At 45.9% G+C, this 16,885-nt stretch overlaps 1 protein-coding gene across 2 annotated transcripts in view; it reads right to left on the minus strand.

The window, feature by feature from the left end:
• LOC306752741 (vang-like protein 1) overlaps positions 1-15,920 on the minus strand; it is a gene marked incomplete at both ends in the record, with an annotated part of 31,901 nt that extends 15,981 nt beyond the window's left edge. The window contains 2 exons of one of the 2 annotated variants that reach the window (XM_079236541.1): positions 7,463-7,583; positions 15,850-15,920. In XM_079236541.1, the coding sequence (XP_079092667.1) occupies positions 7,463-7,583; positions 15,850-15,920 (192 nt within the window). Of the gene's footprint in view, positions 1-7,456; positions 7,584-15,849 lie in introns of both variants that reach the window. The other variant, XM_079236540.1, reaches the window with a different exon arrangement.
• Between the last annotated feature and the right edge of the window lie 965 nt (positions 15,921-16,885).

Below are 16,885 nucleotides of genomic sequence, written 5' to 3' on the forward strand. Positions count from 1 at the left end.
GATACGGCATCATTAAAAACCGTTGAGCGGTGGTTACTGGGGCGCGGCGAGGGCGGCTCCATAAGAGGCAGAATGTGCCATCAAAGTATTTCTTTGATGAAATATTGGCCCGGCTGCAAACTTAAAGTGCTGCAACACGATACCGGGGCTGCTGAGCTTTAAAAACACACCCAGCAAGACATTTGAACTGCACGCGGACACTGTGTCGCGGGACTGCTCGTGGGGATTGGAGGGATTTCCTGATGTTCAGGGTGTTTTTTTTGTTTTTTTACTTACTTATTTTATAAGACAGTTACATCTGTTTTGCCAAAATAAAACAAAAATACCACAATCTGTTCCGAGGTGAAATAACACATTTTTGCGTAAAAAAAAACAGAATATTTTGCACATACAGACTTGTAGAAATTCTTTGGAACTACAATAACTATCACTAAGCCTTCAAGTGGTTTATCACGAAACTGAGCAGCTATATATAGTACACTAACATGCCATGTCAGCCAGCGTGCATTTCCAAAGCTTTCAGCTGAGTATTTTGTGCATTCTCTTTACGCCGGAGTATAAATAACAGCCATTGTCTCTCGCGTTAAATCAAATATCCACTAAAAGCCTGTTTTCTGTTGTTCAGCCATAAGTGGGCTGCAAACAAAGCCCCTCGCTCAGAGCAGGAACAAGTGCACTCTCCTCACTCCTGGGAGGCAAGGTGTGCGTGTGTAAAATATTGCATTCCCAAAGAGCTCCTCTCAGCCATTTAAAACCAACCTTTGTTCAAACAGTGGACAGCGGGCGAGGCTGCCAAGAACTTGTCAGGACAAGGAAGGGAAGCGCCTTAAAAATAGTCTCCCGGACTAATTTGAAGGATGGAGGAGTGACGGCGAGACAATGGGAGGCTGGCAGCTGAGCAGCGCTGCACACGCGTGTGGTTGAAGTAGATTATTCACAGGAATGTCAGGTAACAGACAACTTCTAATTTAGCAAAGCCCAGAAAGTGGTGTGGATATTATGTAGTCAGAGTGAGAGCTGATGAAGGATGACTCTGGAGGATTACACTTAAATGATCTCAAGAGCAGATTGAGTGTGAACAATAAGACTTCATTTTAGAAGCTAATTGTATTTGTGTGAAATACCTTCACCAATGTTGACATTTTTTTCTGTAGGCCCATTGTTAACGGCAATGGAAATACAAAAAAAATATATGTATAAGTTTAAAAAAAATATATATATTTTTCATAATTAGAAATGTTAACTATGAAATATAAAAGATCGTGGCCATTCAAATGAATGCCCAAATAACATAATTGTTGCGCAGGGCCATTATATAGACCCTGCATCACATCCTGGAGCACGAGGCAACGTCATCCACTCATCAATCACTCAGTGACACTGCAATTCTCTTGACCGTCACAACTATTTTTTAAGACAAACATTACTTCAGGTTGTGTATTCTTCATCCTGACCAGTTATGCATCGCGTGTGTGTTCACTGCACAGGATCACCGTCAGACACCACTGGAGCTCTCTGGCATGGAGCGGCGTTTATAGAAGAAATGTAAGAAACAGTTTTATTGAAAGTGAGGAGAATGTGACGTTCATGTAGATAAATACAGAGCATCGTGTGTCTTTGCTGAGGAAAAGACACACTGGACAGGATGCGTCACCAACACTATTAGAAGGAACCGCGACCAAAGACATTATTAGTCGACTAACGCTCAATTTTGCAGATCAATGCGTTGATTTAAACCGACAGGTTTTCTTAAACAGAGTTCCTCAACATGGAATCACACAAAAGCTTCCTGGGTCGCACAACCCATTTCCATGAAGAGCTAAACCTCCAGCAACAGCGAGCACCGGACGTCCTCACTGGTTTAAAAAGGAAAAACAAGTTCTGTAGTTCCACTTGGGACCGTCAGCGCATGTCGGACCTCTCTGCTCTTACCTGGCTCGGTTTAGTCCCAGCTCCAGAGCTGGCCGCTGGAGGGGAGTTAGTGATAGAGTCTTCTTCTATGGTGGTGACAATCACTTCCCTTATCTCCTCTACCGTCTCGCAGACCTCGAGCACCTGCAGCACTTCGTCTCCCGCCTCCATCACCGTTGGCGACTGCATCCCCCCAAAGAAATCCTCACTGAACTTCACCTCGGTCCAGCTCGCTCAAACATCATCTCTTTGCTTCCTTCCCCCTCGGTACGTCTCCAGTGTGTGCGTGTGTGAGTGTGTGTGTGTGACCTCCCCGACTCTGCTTTATCCGTCTTTATATAGAAAGATCTCCCATCATGCCTCAGGAGGCATCGTATGGGACTGTGCGCTCGCTTGCCACATAGTGTGAGGGGCTCTGTGGAGAAGAGCAGAGGAGCGACAGAGCAGGAGAGGGGAAGGGAGAGAGGAGTTGGGTGATGAGACGATCACATGGGATGTCCTGACAGCAGGAGAGATGGAGGAGGGGGGGGTATGAGATGGATGGAGAAGGAGAGTAGTAGTACAGTAAGTAAACAGTCCAGAGAGGAGGGCAAACAACACCAATTAGGTGCCATCGCTATACTCCAAAGGTTTGTCCCATCCTCCTCTCTCTCCCTTTTATCGGTCTTTCCCTTAAGGCATCCCACTCAGTCTCCTCTCTCTCATTCTCCTCTCTCTCTCTCTCTCCTCTCTCTCATTCTCCCTCATTCTCCGCTCGCCCCTCGCCTCAGCGCCACTCTCCGTGCATCGCTTCTGACCCAGTGAGCACCGTGGCGTCGCAGCGCTGCCACAGGCGAGGCTGCGTGTGTGTGTGTGTGTATGTGTGTGTGTGTGTGTGTGTGTGTGAAGGTAAGACAAAACTTGCTCATCAACAGCGGAAGAACAACAACCTGATGGTGTGCCTTCAAGAGAATCAAAACCTGCTTCATCTCAGCACAAAAACACATCAACAACCATACTTGAGCTAACAGCTAACGTAACGGAGGTTGTATTGGGTTTCAATATGATACGTTCAAGCTCCATTTTATATATATATATATATATATATATATATATATATATATATATATATATATATATATATATATATATATATATATATATATTTTATGACCTGTTTAACCCTTCCGCGACTGAGGTCATTTTCGCGATTTTACATAATTTCTTCGAGCCACACTGCTGCATCGTTTATTTGGACTCAATCCCACAGTAACCATTATGCTGCTGTTAATGCTCCAAATCTGAAGCAAATGTGTATTAATCCGCAGCTGAACATACTGTAGTGCACCATTTCCTCCTGTTTCAGTAACTCTTTTTTTTTTGTTTGAACATATACAACATTTTAAAGTTTATATTTGTGACCAAATACTAAAGGTCATATTAGGTTATTACTATACCACGGCTTTACAAAAAAAACTCCCCGACAATACTAAAGTGAAGCCAGAAATCCAGGGAGAATTCTTTGATTGTGACCTAACCTTGAGTTTCTAGCCATAAACTTCATCTCTGATTGCTATTACTCTTCTCCAACGGGCGGTGGCCTCGAGATTAAGTCAACAGCCATGAAACCCCAACATACGTGTGTATGTCACTGCCCTTCGACCCCGTCATCTCCAAAACACCTTCTTCCAAATCGACCGTGTTAAATCCTCCTCCCTCTCCCTCTCTCCGGCGTTGCCCGCCCACGGGGCTCGCATCCTGGCAGCAGAACCCAACTCACGACACACTGAGCACGGGGATACCCAACAGCTCAGCGGGATCCCGTCTGACGGGAGACTGCGCCAGGAAGCACTCACCGCAAGGAAGAGGTGCCAAACCTGAACACAAGCACTCTGCCTCTTCCAGGAGCCCGACTGGTCCGTGGTGCCGTTACCGTACAGAGGTCCGGCTGAAGCAGATTACTTTAATTGGGTTAATTGAGCGCAGGGAGGACGAGAGGCGGCAGGGGGGATGTTGAGAGGTGCGACTTTACTTCACTTTTTAAAAATCAGACAGCTTTTTGAGCCAAATTCTCGTTCAACATGTCTTTGCCAGAAAGCACCTGATTTCTGCAGCTGGCGAACACGGGGGTATAAAGCGGTTCTCTCTCTAAACTGCTCATCTAAGAATAAACCTAGGTGTCTCTCTCTCTCTCTCTCTCTCTCTCTCTCTCTCTCTCTCTCTCTCTCTCTCTCTCTCTCTCTCTCTCTCTCTCTCTCTCTCTCTCTCTCTCTCTCTCTCTCTCTCTCTCTCTCTCTCTCTCTCTCTCTCTCTCTCTCTCTGAAGGCGCTAATTCTTAAAAATGCTTTGTGGTTTAAACATATCGCATTTCTCTCACCTCGTACAATGTCGCCCGGCATCACACTCCTAAGCCGCGCTGCATGGACTCCCATCGACCTCTCAGTCTCCACAGCAATATCCAGTTTCATACGGCAACAACAGCAGGACGGATTGACCCAAATGACTCACATTATTAGGTGTCAGGTCACCTACAGAGGTCCCGGCTACGCTCGCCTCCATTGTCCTCTACGAACACGCAGGCGGCGAAATGCGACTTTCCATAGACATCTGATGAAGCCACCTCGTTCCCACCTTCAGACTTCACGCAGCTGAGCGAGCACTTGAAGTGTGTTCTCCACCTGCACACGTGCGTACGGCCCGGGGCTTTTGGCTGGCGTCCTGGAATGGGAGAGACATGCTGGAGGAGCTCTATTCAAACACGTCAAGCGATCTGAGAGACGTACGATCAGCCTCGTTCACAAGCAGTGTCCACATCCCATTTCAAATGCACAAAGCGTGTGAAGAGCTGGCCGTTGTTGAAGATTGATGAACACAAAATATGAAGCTGGTTAGCTGAGCTTTACATAAAGACTGGAGACGGCTAGTGAAAGTAACCAAATGTGACTTCTAAAGCTCATTCATCAACTCATTATATCACTTTTTTTTTAAAGTGCACAAACAAAGCAACTTCCTGGTTTCTTGGCAACTGGTCCCAGCCGATGAAGAGTCCAGGCCTTAACCCCGTTGTAAAACGAAGACTTGATTAAACAGAACTGGGTCTCAGTTCGCTAACCAGCTGCTGGCTCCGGCTTCACATTCGGCAAACAGACAGTCAAACTGCTCCGAAGAATGTGCTTTGATGTCTGTGTTCTGCATGATGTGAATGCTCGCTGCCAAGTGAAGACACACACACAAAAACACACACACTTTTTTTTTTGCACACTCCCCGCCCGTCAGCCAAGACTCTGATTAAGTCCCGGCAGCGGAAGTGACCTGTTGAGGCGAGGACGACGCTAAGTATTCACATACGGGAGCATAGAGGGACCGGAGTGCACACGCAGGGATTTGTGCGCTCTCTCTCTCTCTCCCTCTCTCTCGGTGCAGTCGCTCGCCCCTGATTACTCAAAAGTGAAGCCAAACGCTCCCCGCCCTGTCGGCAGCACTACTGCAGGCCACGGCATGAATAAGACATGAGGAGCGAGGAAACACTTGAGGATGGCTGTGCTCGGTGGCAAATCCTGTCATGTGTTAAAATTAGACACGACCAAAGAAAAACACGACCGCTAACGAGTCTTACCATGACGGAAAGTGAGTGCCAAGTAGGTCAGTAGACGAATCCCCCTTTCAGAGGCTTAAGCCGAACACTTGATGAGGGTCACTGTGCCAGACGGTTGTTTAGCTATAAAGAGCGGGTCAGTCTAAGCAGAGGCCGTCTGTGTGTTGAAACCTCTTCTTTCATTAAATGGACTTAAATTGACTCTTGCCCAGCAGCAATTGTCGAAGTTCCTGCTTTCAAAGCACGCCGGACGAGAAACGGCACACATTTCACTCTTTCACATGACAGGAAGTGAGTTGCAGCTGTGTCCACCTGTGCTCTCGTTCAAGCCACTCAGAGTGTCTGGGTCACAGTGTTACTGTGGGACTTTGGTGAATCCGAGCGAGAACTTCAAAACACCAAAGTCTCAAAGTCTCACAGTGACTCGAGGCAGCTGTAGACCAGCAACTTCCGTGTACTGTGTTTTTACAATGGAGTCTGTTGGTGTTAAAGGGATTATAGATAATATGACCTCAGTTACCAATCTATCGCTATCTACCGACGGTAATACAGCGACTACGGATAAGTAGCTCATTCAAAACGTGCCTTTAAAGCCCCATTCAGTCATTTATGAAACAAACACAAACAGGACTCGGCTACTTTACATCCAATTAAAAACAAACTGACAACACACACATGTCCAATAAGGGCTTACAGGTGCTTAAGCTCTCAAACACCAGCAATTAGACCAGTCCCCTTAGGGAAGGACCCAGAGAGCTTATATAAACATTACTATAGATGTTTCCAGCACGACATAAAACATCATAGGTGATGAACGTAGGTGAACCAAGTTACAAGCTGTACACATTTATTTATTTTTTACAGATCATTCAGTTCTTGGTCATTTTTCAGTCAACTAATGCTTTAAAAAAAACAAAAAACAGTTGAACTAAGTAAATACGGTGACTTTTTGAAGAAATGCTGCATACCACGAAAGCAAATGTTGTCTTTCTCTAAGGGTCATACAATGAATTGCATTTTGGCTCAAAAATACCACACGGTAAGGTAACAAATTGGCTATGACTCATTGACTGTTTTGGAAGAGAGAACTCTTGTATCCCTCGAGTGCTACCATGGAATTTTACGTCCCAACACGCAGCCGTCGGATCCACCTGTCTTTTTCTTTGCTCTGCCTTTTAATCCGACTCCAAGGAACAGGAACATGAGCGGCTGTCTGCTGTACATGATGAATAAGTCAGAAGGCTGAACCAGTGGCAAAACTAGTTAACGAATGCTGAAAGGGTACAAAAGTGACAAGATGACCAATCTCCTACCTTATATTTCTGTGTAATCAAATAATCCATCACATAATCCATTTTTTGTCACCGACATCAAAGTCAGCATGTTTTCTGATGGAGGAGTTGGAATTTTGACTGACAGTCAAAACAGCTTAGCTGCCAGTTTGTTTGTTTTTGTTGCTTGGTCTGGTCCATTTTTTTTTAGCAGAGAGGATGGGGGGCACTGAAGCAATCTCCTCACTTTGCACTGGACCTCATCGTGAGTTGCAGTGAAATACGGCGTTTGCTTCTGACAAAACAAAAGTGGCGCTGCCCATAGAAGCAACCTTCTGCATCCTTATCCTGTTGCAGATATTTTATCTGCGGTAGATTTCCTGAAAGGGACAGTGCAGGCCTCGCCAAAAGTGGACTGGCCCTTCTGGCTTTTGCCCTCAAACTACCAGATGGCCCGCCCCAGCCTGGGCTGATAAACATAATTATCATTCCAACTCATTTTGAGTAGTGGCCGATAAATCTCCTGTACTCTAAATCCCTTATAAATCGGACAAGCAGAGATACTCCAGCATAAAGCAGAGTGTGGTCTGCTTTATGATGGAGGCGAATATAGAGAAATTGAGAGATGATTGATGTGTGGTTCTAGAGCAGTTTGGCCTTCAGGACTGCTTTTGGGCGGCGGCGCTGTGTTCAGCCCTACCTGGACCTGCTCACCCCGAACGGCCGAGTCGCCCAGCAGCGGCTCTGCGGGCGGCGTGGTGATCGTTACGGACTTCTCTGAGCGGCTGTCTTTGCCGCGGGACTTGTGGCGGTCCCGGCTACGCTCTCTGCAAAACAAAAAGGAGAACGAAAAAAACATGGTAAGTGCAGTACAGATGTTGACAAAGAACATACTAGAGCACAAGCTTGGAAACAAAGAAGCCTCAGAGAGACACAAACACTAATTTTACACATGATGTTCAATTTGCTCATCACAAGGATCAAAGTTCATCGTGTCTTCAGATGTCATATAACCTCTGCCAACCAGTCCGGTTTACGTCCATGTCCTAAATGCCATTGATCCATTAAATTCTTTAGTTGTGGCCAAAAACGTTTGTTGCGAGTTCACAGTGGCCTTTGACCTTTAAGAAACCAAATTCTAATCAGTTCATCGTTGAGTCACAGTGGACGTTTGTGCACAATTTGAGGAAATTCCCTTCGGCGTTCCTCAGATATCAAGTTCACATTGGACCCTGGCCTTTGACCTTTGCCCTACGTCTTCATTTGCACGTAGAAAAAACATGTAGCGGACAAGTCTTGGAGATAAGCGCTGTGAAAGAAACAAACACTATGAAGACAGACTGGACATACAGAAGAGAGCGGGGACAGTGTGAAAGCAGCTGGCTGCTGTTTGATAAACCCCAGAGCAGCTCGCCGTGTGAAGGTGGAGAAACTAAAAACGCCTCCATCGGGTTTCCATAGACCGACGCTCATGTGAACTACAAGGCCCTCTGTCTCTAACATATGAGCTCCATTAGCCCGACTGACCTCCTGCCCTAATCTCGCGTAAAGCGTGAAACGCCGGCTCCGCTAACCCTTCGCCCAGCCTCACCCCGGCCACATGGCCCGGTGCCCGCGCCGTGGCTCCATTACCACAGAAAAGCTCAGCGAGCCACAGTTAATCCTCATGGGGGTCCCTCCCACTCCAGCTGCTGACATCTTGGACGTAGAACACACAGTATTAAGCAAGAAAGCAACAAAACGGACTGAAAAATGCACACAAAAAAGCGAAGGAAAAAAAAGCAAGGTCCAATTTGTTAATTTGGATGACAGCAATTGTATTTCCCAGGTGTTTGTGTTTGAGAGGTGCTGGCGGCCGCTCGGACTGGACAAGAGCCAGACAGACAGACAGACAGACAGACTCCAGAGACACGCTTGTCAGATCTCATATAGATATTCCATGCTGAAGATGCTGGAACGAGATTACTGGACAAACACATTGGACATCGGGCGAATGAAAGAGACGTCAGGCGGGTGTTTTTCAGCTGCACAAAAGGACATTTAAAGACGCCGTTGTCTCGTGATGATGAGGGAGTTTCCCGCCGCCTGTGCGCTCGTTGTTTCACGGTAATCACTTTATTTCTCGGAGCGACATTTGAACGTAACAAATCTAATTCCCACAACGTTGTCTCCATCGAGACCCTCGAGCACAGGATGTTGCTGCAACAACACAAAATAGTCACTTGGTGGATGTGCGCTGCCTTTGTGAAGGTTGGAGAGAGTAATAAAGTTTGCCGTCTTGGTTCAGACTACGGAGCCTCCGTGTTGTCGTTTCATTAATGTGGACGCAACCCAAACCCATTCTGTACAGCGGCTTTGGTCGATGCCTTTATTCAGAAAAATCAACCTTGCACCGAAGTCGCTTTTCCAAACGCTAAATAGTGTCATAGCAGTTAAAAAATATATTGACGTGCAAATTAAAATCACACGGTTGTAAAAATGCCTTAAAGCTGCATTCACTATTTTTCGGCCACAATCATTTTGATTAGAGCAGCTTTAATCTTTTCAAAAGGCTCACAAACAAAAAGACAAAGAAAGCTTGGAAGATGAAAGTCGGACGCAGCTAAATGAGATTTGGTGGCCTCATAGTGAACTATTAATGACAAACCCGAATGACCCTTGAACGCCACTTTCTCACACAATAACACGGCATAACCGTAATGTGCAGGATATCCTGCTTGCTGGGCAGCGGAGGAGTCGGTGTGACGGACAGCAGTGGAGCCGTTACAGTCTGGCAGCGTTGCATTGGATGGAAGTGTTTTCATTACAGGGTGTTAACCAGTCGGTTTTCCGCCTCTATTCTTGTACTTCCCCTTCGTGGACCCGATTTTCCCACAGAAAGTCACGACAGCAAATAATGTTTCCAATCTCCACGGAGCAAGAGAAAGCTTGTTTCCAATCGCCTGCGGCAACTTCTCTCACTGGCAGAGTGACTGACATATTGCTGAGTAAATCCAGGAGATTAGGTCCATGTGAGCCTTTAAATTGATTACGGCTATCATCATTACTTTAAATATTATTATGGCTATCATCGCTGCAGAAGCGATCATCCGTCAAAAGTCTGGCACTGATTGTGATTATTAATTGTGGAGGAGAGGCGGACAGGGAGGAGCAGCGATGCCTCATGAAGCAGTGATCCTCCTTCAGAGTCATCAGCGGAATAATAAGCAGCTCTGGGGTAAAGGAAAGGAAAGGTAATGCTAAAGTAAGTAAAGAGCGTAGAGTGTAGCAGAGGGTCTTAGCAACTAGAATCTGATTAAGATACGTCAGCAACAACTGAGTGAAGGAGTCACCAGCTCTGCACTGTAATACAAGAGCAATGCTGGTCTTTAGTTCCACACCTTGGCCTTAGTGAACCATCAATCTCCCCACTCCTCTATGGACCCGGACGCAAAGCAGCCAGTGCTACATTCACCAGAAAATAAAAGACTGTAATATTGCTCCAATAGAAAGAAAATAAGAGTAGAGCGGACATTGCATGTTCAATCGCAGGATGAGGGACAACTTTGTTCGGCTCATTTTCATTAAAGCACGGTGGAAGTAGCTTTCTGGCTTATTCCACCGTGCTTTAATGCTACGCCGGTTACATAAAATAAGCTAAACATGGAGCTAGTGGGTCCAACGGTCTCTTCGCCTTTCTCCCCACTGCTCTACAGAAGGACAAGCTACTTAGCTAACTAGCTTGCCATCCGTCGGCGGAAGAAAATGTAGGAAACAAATGAGAATCTAGTAAAGTAAATTTAGGGAAAGTAAAGAAAAAAAACTCCTGGAAACAAATTATAATGTTATTGTAGATCTAAAAAACTGCCCATGTTGCCCCAAGATAAGTCAGAGAGATCACAAAACAATTAAAAGGAATGACGTGAAATAATGTATTGATTTGGTGGAGGAGCTAGACGAGAAATGAGAATATGAAAAATGCTTCTTTTTTTTATAGTTTTCTTGGGCTGTTCTTTTTAACATTACTGTGATTAAATTGCAACTAACCCACATCCACATTAAGAGATAACAAGTAATGAGCAGTCACAAGCTGGTATTTAAGGCTGGGAACCACTGGCTCACAGTAAACAAGGCGCGAGTGTGTGAGTCTGCACACAAAGCATGTGTAATGTCCATGTGTGTATCCCAGCACAGCATGACTCACTGCGAAAGTCAAGAGCAGAAGGTAAAGAAACACCTGGTTCTCAGTATGCTGGCGAGACGACAAAAAGGTACAAACACTTTTAAAAACTGTGACCAACAGACAGGAAATACAGAGGCGAGCAGACCTGTGGGCAGCGGGGAGGGGTTTGAACAGATCACCCTCTGTCTGCCGGCCCCTCCCCTCCACGGTCCGTTTTTGCATCCCCCCCTTCAGCATGCTTCTGGGGTGATCACACCGTTTGGAAACCTCACCACCCACCCACACACACACACCCCCTTTCCCACATCCTCTTCCTGCCTCATTAACATGCAGCCGGCTTGTTGGTATTCCAACAGCAAGCTCCTCTATGATTTGATTAATGGAATTTGACTTCCAGCGCGAATCCCTGAAACGGGTATGGCTTTTTTGGAACAGCGAGGATGGGGGACGGGGGAGGGAGGGCAGATGATGCCTGGTGATCTGGGGCAAAGTTCTGCCAATTAGTTCCTGGAAGCGCCATCCCCTCCAACACCTGAGGATGAGTGTGGCTCGCGGTCCGCATTCTCTCCGCCTCACACAGAGGGAGAGCGATAGCAGGACGCCGCTGGAGAGGCCGAGCCAACCAGCGTGGCACGCCGGGCCGCCTGTGGACCAATTTGTTCTCTCTGTGGCTAGCGGGGCGACCCACACACACCTGTGTGACACGCCTCCTTGTGTCAACGGGCCAGTGGGCGGCTCGGCCTCAGCCAAATGGGTAGAGTCATGGAGCCAGATAAAAACTGACCAACCACACACTCTGGGCTATCTCCAACCCATCAATGTGTTGTAAAGCAGGCGAGGGGGCGAGAGCCAGCAATTAAGAAATCAAGTGATGAGGTTGTTAAAAAAACCGCTTTCTTCATCATGAAATTCTATTTCCTAAAATATTGAGTGTAATAGGTCCAATAATTAAAGCTAGCGTTGGTAATATTGAGAAACTAGCCAGAGTACGCTATTTTTAAAATGATTCAACCGGAAAAATATTTTCCAATGAAAGTAGCTAGCAGCACTATCTTCAAAAGTTGCTCAGGCAACGAGAGACTTGCCAGGCCCTTCTGGCCTCTGGCCAAAACCACTCCCCCAAATGTATCATCATGAACCTAAAGAACCAACAGGGCTATTGTTAGCCAACTCCTCCTGTTGCACAAAGAGGTCAGATTGTATAGAAATATATGGAAAATTACTCTACTTCTCTTGACTTATTCCCTCAGTAAACATTGTAAACATGAGTTTACGTCTCAATTTCTAGTTTCAAGTCTTCTTCAATACAGCATGATGTTCATTTAATAAATTATGGTCATTTAGAGTCAAACAGACGATAGCGGAGCAGAGCATCCTTTCAGGCGTGGCTACTGTGTGATTGACAGGTAGCTACTGCTACCAGAGGCGTACTCTGCGTCTCCACGTCCCTCCCCAGCAGTCCAAGTATGGTCACTTCTGTTCACTGGTTGCAAAAAAAAACAAGATTCCGCCAAAGTTCAAAATGGCGACGGCCAAAACGACAAACACGAGGCTTCAAAACCGCCGTCCACAAACCAATGGGTGACGTCACAAAGACTAACTTCCACTTCTTATATACAGTCCATGGATAGCACACACGGTACTACAGTCCTGCCACAGCCACATACCATACTAATTTGTTTTGTCAGAACATTTTAATTAATGACTGATGTTGGAATATAAATAAATAACTTTCTATGCAATGTGTACAATACAATACCTACCCTTGCTTTAAGGTTTCAAATGTTTTGGGAGTGATGATTGTACATTTCAAGAGACTGATAAGCTCCACTAAATATAATCACCTGTAGCGCGTGCGAGCTGGTGTGTTGACGCAAGTTGAGTTGAAGCGGCGCTGGGTGTGATAAGGAGTCATGTGGCCTGGCTGCTCCTCAGGATTAGCCTCATACAGATATCGCTTCAGAAAGGTGACACAATTCAGGGAAAAACCAGGGTTGAGTTGTGCTGGAAAAGACGAGGTTTGCACAACGTGGACTGAATGTCGGTAAATCAATAGTGTTAGCATTTAGCTAAACCGCAACGCAGAGAGAAAAGATGTCTGTCGGAGAGACGCAATATCGCTTTAAATGTTTGGATGGCCAAGCGTATTTTTTAGAAAGTCTCTCCTGGAGGACATTCCTAGTGTTGCGCTCCGCCGTTCACTTCAAAGTAAGAGAGAAATAGTTATGGAAAGCATGAAAAGAAAGTAAGCTGAAATCGGATCGACAAGAAATGTATATGAATCATTGCATCATCCAGAAACTTCCAAATGGAATTATGACTGTGAGTTAATTAGTTTAAATGACTTATTCAGTACTATGTTGTTGCTACGTGCTGCCGTATAATTGGAGTTTGACCAATCAAAGGAACCAATTTTCCACATCAGCAGCTGCTAATGTTAGATTTGCAATTTCATAATCATTTAAATCCTCAAAACTGAAGTGTGAAGTGAAGGAGCCGAGCTTTGGGGTATTTTTTAGAGAAAAAGCAAGTTGACTCAATACAAAACTAACATGATCCTAAAAGTGGTTTGAATGGTTAACAATCTTTAGTATGAGTATGAGGCTGGTACACAATTATGCAAAAATATTTACATTTCATCATTTTTGCTGGTAGAAAATATTAAATTACCAGTCTGATATTAAAACCAAATTATTCAGAATTACCTATTAAAGACCATCTAAAACATAAAACTAAATGTGACAATGGCATTGCACCAAAGGAAAGAAAAAGAAAAAACGACACTTCCAAGAGGTCATGTGGTAATGGAATCTTACAACCAGGACTGAAAATCGCATTAGCGTCCTTCCCTTGCAGTTAATTGTGCAGCTCTGGATTCTGGCTGATTCACAAGTTCATGGGCATCAGTGTAATACCCATAATTACTGAAAAGACTGCCCTCTGGTGAATTAGTGTTTTGCTCTGGTGCAACTGAACAAAATAAGTTCTACATGGAAATAACGAAATCGGTGTCATCAGCATACGAGTTCTCAGCTTTTGGCAGGAAGTAACGTCCACAGACAGACACCATAATGAGATTTACTAAATGAACATCATGCTGTGTTGAAGAAGATGTGGATCTAGAGATTGAGACCATAAACTCATGTTTACAATCCAGTGAGAATTAGAGTCATTTTCTCATAGACTTCTATACAACCAGAGGAGTCGACCCCTGATGGCCATTAGAAAGAATGCCCTTCCACATTGGCTTCACTTTTCAGAGCCAGATGTTGCCGCTGGTCTTTACTGAATAACAAGGGAAAGTATTTTGGACACCAGTTGAGTCTGACACAGGAGAGGAGGGGCTGAAAGCCAGCAATCTGAGGAAATAACTCCAAAAACCCTGCACCATCTGTTAATGCAAACCTACGCCAATCCCATTCCATTCTTCCATTATTTTCTGACAAATTAGGTTAGAGATTGACTCACAAATATGCACAGATACAAACAAAACTACATGATATTGTCCCTGTGTGAATATTTGTACGTGATCACGCTCCACTTCGCCTGCATCTGTTCCTGACATCAGAGTAATTAGACCACAGTGATCCGGCGCTGCCTCACGCGTGGCACCCCTCAGAGGGAATTACCTTCAGACGACGCCGGCAAGGGGTTTCAAAAGGCAACAATTTCTTTTCTTTTTTAGATCAAATTAGAGGCCAGCCGGTGGCTTTGGCACAGACATGGCAGCAGCGGAGGAGCGGAAAAGACGCTTGGCGGGGATGCCCGCATGTTCCTTTCCAATTTGCTGTCACTTACTTGAAAGGCCTTAGAAACAGGAGTGGAGTGAGATAGGAGCCACCACCACTACTACTACTACCCACTAACCTCCCGCCTGTCTTTGATTCCAAATCAATGCGAGACCACTTTTGCTCTGCTCTTACTTTGAGCTACAAGGGCACATTCCTGCCCCGGGGAATGCCAGCAAGAGGGGAATGAGTGATACGCCCGGGCCGACCCATCCTCTAGAGAGTAGCCAGGAATCCATTTAAGAAGGGGGAGGTGGAGGGGGGGGTACAGAGGCGAGGTCAAGAGCGAACCAGAACGGGGCAGCTGCTGCATTCATATCACGGCGGACACGTGGGAGCAAAGAGCGAGGGTATGAAGAAAAGCGATAAAGAGGACAAGAGCGAGAGGGATAAAGAGTGACAGAGAGTGTCCCACGATGTGAGACACATAGTTCCTTAAACGGCAACAGGTGGCAGCGGAGAACTGAGAGAGATATATGGCGGAAAAAAAGCAAGAGGAGCGCAAGTGACAAGGGAGGGGCCGCCGTGGAACAGGAGCCTCCTCTCATCTCCTCTCGGGGCTCTCAGCGTGTCAGTCAGTCGGCCCTCTCCGGCACCTGTCTCCCGCTGCCTTCCTGAGGCCCGTCAACCACGGCCATCTCACTGCTGACAGACTAATGCGCCGACACAAGCTGCGAGAGGCTGACATGTGGAGGGTGAGGAGGGTTGAGGAAATACATCCAGGGATGAGAAAGGAATAAAGATGGACTGACTGAGAATGAAATGTTTCTGGTGCTTGTTTCAGACACCAGAACCAACTTCAAGCCATACTGTCGACGTTCCACTCTTTTACATAACGTGACTCACAGTTGGAGCATTTCTTTGGCTTGGATGGAAAAGTAACTCCCACCGTTGAATCACCCAATAAATGTCTGCTTCAAACCTGTGTGTATAAAACTCCCATTTTGTGCATTTTGACAAGAAACATCCAACCACAAAACCAAACTGTGCTGCAAACAATTAATTTTTTGTCATGGTTGCGTGATCAACGATTTAAATGATTAATCGATCATTGAACTGTGATTGATTGATAAAGTGCACCTTGGCAGGTAAAAGCAGAGATGTGAGTAACAGAATTCATGACGGAGCAGGATTTAGTCTTACCCGTGCCTGTGGGATCCCCGGGAGCGTCCGGAGTAGTAGGAGTAGCCCGAGTAGGTGGACTCTGTGTCCATGGCGGCGCAGTCCTGCCCGGGCAGCCGGGCTTGGTGGGGTGGGGAGAAGAGGAGGGCTGCTCTGCTGGTTCCACTGGGAGGCTGTCGATGAGCTGGAGGCGATCGACCGGCTCGCTCACGAGGCTGACGGAGGTGGCGGGCTGTGGGCGGTCAGGCTTGAAAGCGACCCTGGGGGCGCCCCGTCAGAAAACATCAACCTGGAGGGGAGCGAGGGGCACATTTGAATTTAAAAAATGTTGAAATGTCTAGAGCCAGCTCATTGTTTGACTGCGAAGAGACAAGAGGAACCAACAAGACGAAAAGAACATCACACAATCAACCCTTTCTTCCTCATGACTATTCTTTTATCATTTTGTATTTATTAGCACCCCTCGCGCATAAATCCTGCAGTAACGACACTTACAGTTACAGCTGAGCGTTCCACATAAAAGAACCACTTCCACCGTGAAACAGCAATTTGCTCTTATTCCCGCCGCCGACTGTTGTTCAGAAGAGGTTTTAAGTCTCTGACTGACACACAGCAAACTATTTAAGCTGACGCACGCGGTGAAGATAAAGGCTTTCTTTCCCCAGGAGAAGTTCATGATGAGAAGGGGAGAGGTTGCCATTCTGGGACTTGTGATGGCAGAAAAGCTGTGTGTTGTCTTGTTCTTCCTACATTTAACAAACGGTTGTGTCAGTATGACAACAACACCCAAACTATCCCTTTAACCTTTTGTTTTCTACGCTCCCGAGCCCAACTGTCACAGCACCGACGCTCTGAGGTCGGCTTTAATGAAGAAAGAAATGGATTGCTTGTGGCTAGAACACGCGCTGTGTGAAAATAGTGAGAGTGTAGCATGAAACATTACGTGATGTCTTTACCAACACGTCTGCACAACCCCAGCATGTTTCTGTGAAGAGGCTTGAATGCTGCAGCTTTCTTAGGACCGAAAATAGATTCGGGTGAAATTGATTATTCTCAG

The sequence above is a fragment of the Taurulus bubalis genome (genome assembly GCF_910589615.1).
Source record: "Taurulus bubalis genome assembly, chromosome: 21".
Lineage (NCBI taxonomy): Eukaryota > Metazoa > Chordata > Actinopteri > Perciformes > Cottidae > Taurulus > Taurulus bubalis.